The sequence below is a fragment of the Mesoplodon mirus genome (genome assembly GCF_964341445.2).
Source record: "Mesoplodon mirus genome assembly, chromosome: 5".
Taxonomy (NCBI): Eukaryota; Metazoa; Chordata; class Mammalia; order Artiodactyla; family Ziphiidae; genus Mesoplodon; species Mesoplodon mirus.
The window spans coordinates 89,562,196-89,570,532 of NC_138980.1; the positions used below are offsets into that span (position 1 = coordinate 89,562,196).

Here is an 8,337-nt window from a genome sequence, read left to right on the forward strand (position 1 = left end):
AGCTGTTCTACATGTAGATGTATTTTTTATGTATTTGTGGGGAGGAAGGTGATCTCCGCGTCTTACTCCTCTGCCATCTTGTAGGTCTCCTCATTCCAAGATCTTTTGTTCCTTACCTCACCAGGATACTGGGCACCGATGTCAACATACTTAACATCTAATTCCACTGTTAAAGCAGCAAAGAAAACACTGTTTCTTCTGTGGAGTCCATAGCACAGGACAGAAGAGCTGCTGCAGGCCCAGCGCGGGTGGCAGTGAGGGGCGCCATTCTTCATCTCTCATACTTTTTAAAGGAACTTTTAATGAAATGTTTTTATAACTATTCCTTTCATACTTACTTTGGTAGAGCTTTATTAAGTGTTTAAGTTATTTTCTAATGTCTATTATTAAAATTACAACAAACAAAAATTGAAAAAAAACTAATACATGGTTTGTGGTGTAAAATAAGTATAATAAAGCATATATTTCATCACCAGGATTAAGTTTTCAGCAGTAGAAAAACATTAAACTGGTATACAACAAAAAAATTACTCTTAACCTGTCTCAAAGCAGATAGTGTAATTTAGAAAAAGCTATGGTATCATCAGATGAAGGCCTACAAACCCATTACCCAGTGAAAATGAAACTTATGTCCTATTGAGAACATATATATTAGTTTTATTGACTGGCATGAGGAAGAAGACTTATTTAGCAAAGCGGTAAATGTGAAAAAAAAAATTCCTACTCTGACCTGTCACTTTTCAGTTTCAACTGCTTTTGAGATAGTTGAAATAACTTTGACTAACAATCTACTTTTATGCCATATTTCATTTGTTTTTGTATATATTTGGACTTTGATTCATATAATTATAATTGGTCAAATTATAATTTGACCTGACCTGCCATTCCCTTCCTCCTATTTCTTCCTCTTTAAGAAACCTGGCCTTGAAACTTGGTAGCTACCAACCTTAACTGCTTAGTATTTCTCCTACTGTTAGCTTCATGTTCCATCTGCCACCTTAACAGATGCCACAGTTGGGACGTTCCAGTTTGGGGCAAGCAGCTGCTTCATGGGATCTCTAGCCTTACCAGTCATCCTAGTGAGAATGCGTAGAAGCGTTGCTTTGCCAGGACCATTGACACGAATGAGTGAATGAGTGCCAGTTTAGTAGAATGTTAGTCAGATGAGGAATTGAGATCAAATTAAAAGAAAAGATGAATATGCTAGATGGATTGTACAGAAAGTATTAAAACATACTAACTGAAAATCTTTCTCTTTAGATGGAATCTGCCTGTGTTTCAATTCACGAAGCTCTGAAATCTGTCATTGACTATCAGACTCATTTCCGTTTGAGAGAGGCTCAAGGCCGAAGCCGAGCTGAGGATCTAAATACAAGAGTGGCCTATTGGTCAGTAGGAGAAGCCCTCATTCTTCTGGTGGTTAGCATAGGGCAGGTATTTCTTCTGAAAAGCTTCTTCTCAGATAAAAGAACCACGACAACTCGTGTTGGATCGTAACTACGTTTTGAGAATTGATCCACCATTGCCGCTGTAATATTGCTGTCCTCTAATTAATTTTAGGTACCGAAGAACTTAATATTGGCAACATTTTTAGAATCTTACTCATATACTTGTTGTGGAGGGATGTACGATGCATTCCCCAAGCTGTGGAAAGGACACCTTTTTTTATTTGTAAAGGTAGAAAAACTTTGGGACTTATTTTGGGCTATTCATAAATATTCAACACAATGATCTACTCTTTTCTTGGTTGTTTCTATCTGCTCTTCGCACCCTAAAGTATTTTAATTTGGTATTTTGGTTCCTTTTAGCCATTTAAAAATACTTTTCTTGTAAGTAGTGGAGATTTCTAAAACCTTCAATTTAATGTCTACATGTGTTGTGGAGGAAGAAAATTACCTTTCAGTTGTTTATAGGAAATAAAGTTTTGTTTTTAAGAAAACCAGATGTGATTAGCTGTAGCCCAAGCCCTATTCTGCACTGTTTAATTTTATGAGGAAAAAAATCTACCATAGAAATGTTAGTTAGTTTAATATTGATATAATTTTAAATTGATACATCATGGTTTAATTTATATCTCAGTAGCTTGGAAAATGTCCTTTTTATTGTTTGGGTTTATTCTATGATCTATAACCAGATATGTTATTTTTTTTCATAAAGACATTTTTACCACACAGAAAATAGTATGTTTCAATAACATAATAGAGTTTACACAGGCCTTAAAAGTCAGACTGTTGTAACAGGTAGAATAATTACAGAATAATTTAAGACACTACAATGGGGGGCAAATGAAATGAGAAGACTTTTAGTGAGTTAGCTGCACATATTACATTTTCAGTGCTTTTACAAAGAAAAAAGGTGATCTGTTTCATTTTAAACATTTGAATTGGCTAGTTCTTGCTCTTATGTGGCTTTAATGTCTGAGTCACTCCCAGCTTAAATTGAGAGTTGTAATATAGTATTATAAAAGTGCCATACATTTTATCCTAGTGGGTGTGATGCACTGAGAAGTTAGTTACTTTGGTTTTTTTCTTTCTTTCTTTCTTCTTTTTGTTTTTTTGTCTTGCACATGTAATTTGTACAATCTCTGGCTAGCAGCCCTAAGATGATTTAAAAATTTAGAATGCCGTGTGTGTGTGTTTCTTATTTGATAATCTTCATTGATTGTACTGCATTTAACAAGTATTAGTGCATTTTCTGTAGACTATAGGGTTTAGACTGTGTTTGTGTTTTATAACTTGCGTAGATTGAGCTGATTGAAATAAGATTCCAAGTATTCTAGAATAGAATACAAGATGATGCAAAATTGTGTTTAAAGCTTTTATGCTGTTAAAAAAAAATAATTGCAACTGCTTTTGGCCATGCTTCTATCCCCCACCTAAAAGTGATGAGTGCTGAACGTGACTGTCATATTGTTGGGACTTTGATATGTGGTACCACAGAATACTGATTGGATAGCAATTCTAGTCACTTACCACTACTGACTAGAAGTTAACTCTTAATTCTAAGCTGTCTTAAGATGCATATACACTGCTGCATGTAAGAGCAAAATGAATTCAGGTTGTCCTGCTTGCTAATTTCAAGTACTACAGTGTAGCAAGGGATGGACATATTTTCAGACATTTAATTCTAAAATTTTTGAAGACCAACTAGCTACTCCTTCAACAATATATACCAGTGGATTAAGAACTGAAGTTTAAGATTCTGCAGATTTATCTATTGGGGTTCTTGTATTGGAGCTGTCCTGTAGCTTTTTAAGTGTCCCTCTAGATTTGCAAATTTTAAACACTAATGTTAAAGTGATAAACATGGGAGTATGTTAAATGTCCTTTTCTGGTTGCCTGTCTGCTCTGTTGTATTCAGATAGTTACACCATAATTCAGCAGAGCTGGGTATCATCAGTGTGCCGAATTTGGCATAGATAATGCAGTTATTTAATCTGTGCCTATCAAAACTTCATGATATTTAAAGACTGTTACCACAGATAACTTGTGGTGAAACTATTGAGATATATTAAAATTTTTTAAATCACCACTGTTACCTGTTGTAGAAAATAGTACTGACTCAGTCTAGTCTGTTTGTAACTGGTTAAAGTTTGATGGCTTGCCTATACTCAACTAGGTATGTATATAAAAATTAGAAAATACATATCTACCTAGACATGAATATTAAGTAAGAACTTTTTTCTCCCTTCCCCTATATAATTTGTAGCTCATCTTTTTTCTTTAATCCTTTCATAACTTGTTGCAACAGTTTGAATTTCCCAAATATTTACGTTTGGACATATGGCTCAGAATACATATTTAAACATCATTAGCTGTATATATTTTTAAAGTAGAATAAATAATGGAAAGGGACTTGATATATAAGTTTATACTAAAACTCCAACTGTGTGAAGATACATTTTGAGATATTACTTTGCTAATAATCTAAATATTCATTTTTTATTAAAGAAACAAATGGTTTGGGGTTCACAGCTTTCATCCTGGCTTGATGAAAATCAACTTTGAAAACACAGTGGACTGAAAAGCAATTTTATTCTTTGAAAGATTTCATTTAAATCTCTGTACTATCCATTTTTGCTTCAGTTTGTAAATGTGTAACATTTATGGTTAACTAGGACAAAGCAGACCCTATGACTATTGTTTTCAAGAATTAAACAAATTGATATACAAATTATTCAAAAGGGGTTTTCATTTACTTTTGAAAAGAAAAATTTCTCTAAATTAAAAATGTTGGTTCTGCAGGATTGCACCAATCAATTCTTGTAGAATAAAAAAATCTTTCAACAAACTGACTTCACTTATTTCTGTCAAGATTTAAATCTTTTTGAAGCTCCTTATCAGCTTGCAGCTTGGAGTATAGTTTTGTAGCAAGAGAGTGATAATTTATTTGATATTTCATTGGAACATCTCAGGGACTGACCAAGAAAGAAAGTTAAAGAAGAGAAATACAACCTGTAAACACCTCACTTTAAACCTTACTTTTCCTTTTCTTACTGAAAGTTTTGGTGAAAGGAAGTTAAGCCTTCAATTCCCTAAAAAGCTCTTAGTTTTTAGGTAAATTAACCTTTGGTTGTATACTGCCAAGTTTTCTCAACTTTGTTCCCCCTTTATAATGTTATGGGGGATGTTCTGGTTCATAGGCACAAGTACAAAAGTAGCAGAGAAATAACAGTAATATATTGGGCTGGCCAAAATGTTCGTTTGGTTTTGAGTAAAGAGACATTTTTCATTTTCACCAGGAACTAAATTGAACAACGTATTCATTAACCAAATGAAATTTTTGGCCAACCCAATGGGTTAACACTTATTGAATGCTTTCCTTGTGCCAGATGCTGTGATAAGTCTTTTGCTTGTATTGACACGTTTCATCTTTGCAATAATCCTATGAAGTAAGGATATTATTCCCATTTTACAGATGAGGAAAGGGAGGCCTAGAGAGGTTAAGAAAAACCTGCCTATATCACAGTTAGTAATTAGCAAAATCTGGAATATGAACCATGGCAGTCTGGCTCCAGACCCCCCTGTCTCAACCACTATGCAGTAATTACCTACAAACACCACTTAAGGATAGATCTCCAAAGGCTTAGCAATCTTGATTTCAGTATACCTCAGTAGCAGTTCAGGGGCTTCCCTGGTGGCGCAGTGGTTAAGAATCCGCCTCCCACATGCAGCAGAGCAACTAAGCCCGTGAGCCACGACTACTGAGCTCAGGCGCCTAGAGCCCGTGCTCCGCAACAAGACACTGCAATGAGAAGCCCGCGCACTGCAATGAAGACCTAACACAGCCCTAAATAAATAAATAAATAAATTTTTAAAATTAAAAAAATAGCGGTTCAGTGCTTTGGCTTTGGAGTCATAGTCAAGTTCAGATCATGGTGACCTCACACAAATGATTTTGTTAACTCGGCATCTCTGTTTCTTCATTTATTACTAAGGTAATATCTACTATAATGAGAATATAATGAGATGTTCATAAAACACTTAGGGTCAGTGTCTATCATATACAAGCCCTTAATAAATAATAGCTATATTTTTGTCATTGGTCCAATTTAATCACTTGATCTTTCTTTAGTTCTGAAAGTTCTTACTGTAGCCTCAACTCATATATGCTCTTAAATAGTATGTAACAAATATGAAAGTCTATCATGTACATAATAGTCTGCCAGAAGTTTCAAAAATGAGTAAGATAATCTGACCAGGAACATAATTGTCGGGGGAGACAGGATAGCTATGTAAGAAACTAATGTTAAGCAAGTCATGAAGCAGAATGGACTTGAAGGTTCTAAGACCTTTATAGGATGCTAGAGGAGGAAGAAAATATATAGTTCAAAAGACTTGTTCCCCAAGGAATTTCACTTTGTCGTCTCCAGGTGCGGGGAGTGGTGCATAGTTGTCTAGCTAGGCCAGCAATTGAGTGAATTAATCTCTAATTCAGGGGGGTGGACTCCTCGGTACAGATCAAAAAACATGTTCTTTAACTTTGTTGCTAGTAAGGGTGATGTTTGATCTCCTGAATAACTTCTCCATCTCAGTTGTTTCCGAATTCTGGAGGAAAATATAGGGATGTTATCCCTAAACCACCAAATGTGCTATTTTTCAGTCTGCGTTTCTCCATTTTATCCATAAGATAGCATCATTAGGATGATTACGTTCCTTGCTGAAATCAACATATATTAGGCCTGGCATAATCTGTTTTAAGTGCTGGTAATTACTAGTGACTGCTACTACCTTACAAAGAAAAGACAACACAAGAATTTGAGAAATAATGGTTCGAAGAGTAAAATCTGCCAATAATCCACCATCTGCTTTGATGTACTTCAGTTTTTCCATAGATCAATGTATATATTTTTAAAGAATTGGTATTGTTTATAACAAATTTGTAAACTTTTAAAAATTGTGAAATTTGTGATAATACAGAAGAGGGTATTAAACATGTACAATTTAAAGAGATATAAAATTATAAAGCACATACTCATAATAACCAATGCTCAGGTTAAGAAATGCAATATTGTCAGCACCATAAAAGGCTCTATGTATCCTTTCCTGATCACATCCCTGAATTTCATCCCTAGAGATAACCAATGTTCTGCTTGTAATGAAAATAATTTTTCTGTTCCTTTTTACCAGTTATGTGTACTAGTACTTCTCAAACTACTTTAAAAAAAATTTCCAGGTAATCACAAACTCATAATTTTGTAAATACAAAATCATGTGCTTGAATGTTTTGGTAATATCAAATTGCTATCAGCCTTTCCAAATGCTTACTTTCTATGCATGCTTACTCTCACTTTATGTGCTTCTCTCTTCATCAGCCACTGACAGTTCAGTATGGTCATTGGACCATAGTTGAATAGTACTGATGTTTACGTTCCTGAAAAATGTCTAAAAAAATCAGGCAAAAGTAAACCTGAATAAATAAAGTTTAATGGAATATTCTATTTAATGAATTAGTTAGTACACGTATTCTTTTGTGACTTTGTTTTGCTGTCATCCATGTTGATGCATATGGCTGTAGTTTTCATTACTGCATAGTAGTCCATATAAATATACCAAAGTTATGTGTCTTTTCTACTATGGTGGCATTTGGATTGTTCCAGGTTTTTTGCTGTTATAAACAAAGCCACTATGAACATTTTTGTATATTATGTCCTGTTGCACATATGTATCATCCCTTGAGAGTACATCTAGGAGTGGAATTGTTTGCTGATAGAGTACGTATATCTTCCTCTTTACTAGGTGACATCTGACTTTTCTAAAGCAATTGTATCAATCAGTGCTTTCACCAGTAACAATGGAAAGTTCCAAATTCGTGTTGTCAGACTTTGAAACTTCAGAAAATCTCCTGAGTTTGTAATGTCGTAAAAGCAACACTTAAGAATTTGAGAAATAATGGTTCACAGAATAAAATCCACCCATAATTCCATTATGCATTTTGATGTGTTTCAGTTATTTTTGTAGATATATGTGTATATTTTTAAAGAAAATGCTATTATACCTCATTGCTGCTTACTTTGCTTTTCTATGAGGTTAATTTTTTTTTCCTCACAGGTTTATCTACCACTTGGATTTCCTCTTTTGTGAAGCCCCTGTTCGCATTTTTTGCCCGTTTAAAAAATAATTGGATGCTTCGGTTAAAAGGGTTCCTTTATATATTCAGGAGATTAATCCTTTGGTTATAACTATTTCAAATATCTTCTCACAGTTTGTGTTTATCTTTCTGCTCCTAGTGAAATATGTCTTTTCCCATATTGTTGGTGTTTTATGTATTGTTAAAGAAATACTTCTCTATCCTGAGGTCATGAATATCTTCTCCTGTACTATGTTCTAAATATGTATGATTTTGTTTTCTACTTGAATTGAGTTTTGTATATGGGATAAGGTAGGTGTCCAGGTCCCCCCCCCACCTTAAAACCTCAGCTTTCTCTGTTGATTTGCCATGCCAAGTCTTTCACCTATTAAATGCCCATATTTACCTGAGTCTGTTTCTGGGCTCTCTGTTTTATTCCATTGATCAGTTTGTTCATACACCAGTAACATATTATCTTAATTACTAAAGCTTTTAAAATTCTTAATATTGGTAAAACAAGTGTTTATACCTTGTTCTTCAAGATTTTGGCTGTCATCTGTCCTTTGTATTTTCTTTTTTTTTTTTTTTGGTTGTACCGACAAAATTTTTTTTTTTAATTTTTTGCTTTATAACAAATTTAATCAGTTATACATATACATATGTTTCCATATCCCCTCCCTTTTGCGTCTCCCTCCCACCCTCCCTATCCCACCCCTCCAGGCGGTCACAAAGCACCGAGCTGATCTCCCTGTGTTATGCGGCTGCTTC

The 8,337-nt window shown here is 34.4% G+C and overlaps 1 protein-coding gene across 3 annotated transcripts in view; it reads left to right on the plus strand.

Moving 5' to 3' along the window:
* The window catches only part of LOC309804517 (transmembrane emp24 domain-containing protein 7), a 142,234-nt gene extending 134,809 nt beyond the window's left edge, over nucleotides 1–7,425 (plus strand). For all 3 annotated transcript variants that reach the window (XM_082621890.1, XM_082621889.1, XM_082621888.1), the window contains one exon: nucleotides 1,261–7,425. In XM_082621890.1, the coding sequence (XP_082478016.1) occupies nucleotides 1,261–1,497 (237 nt within the window). In that variant the 3' untranslated portion in view covers nucleotides 1,498–7,425. The remainder of the gene's footprint in view (nucleotides 1–1,260) is intronic.
* Nucleotides 7,426–8,337: the final 912 nt, after the last annotated feature.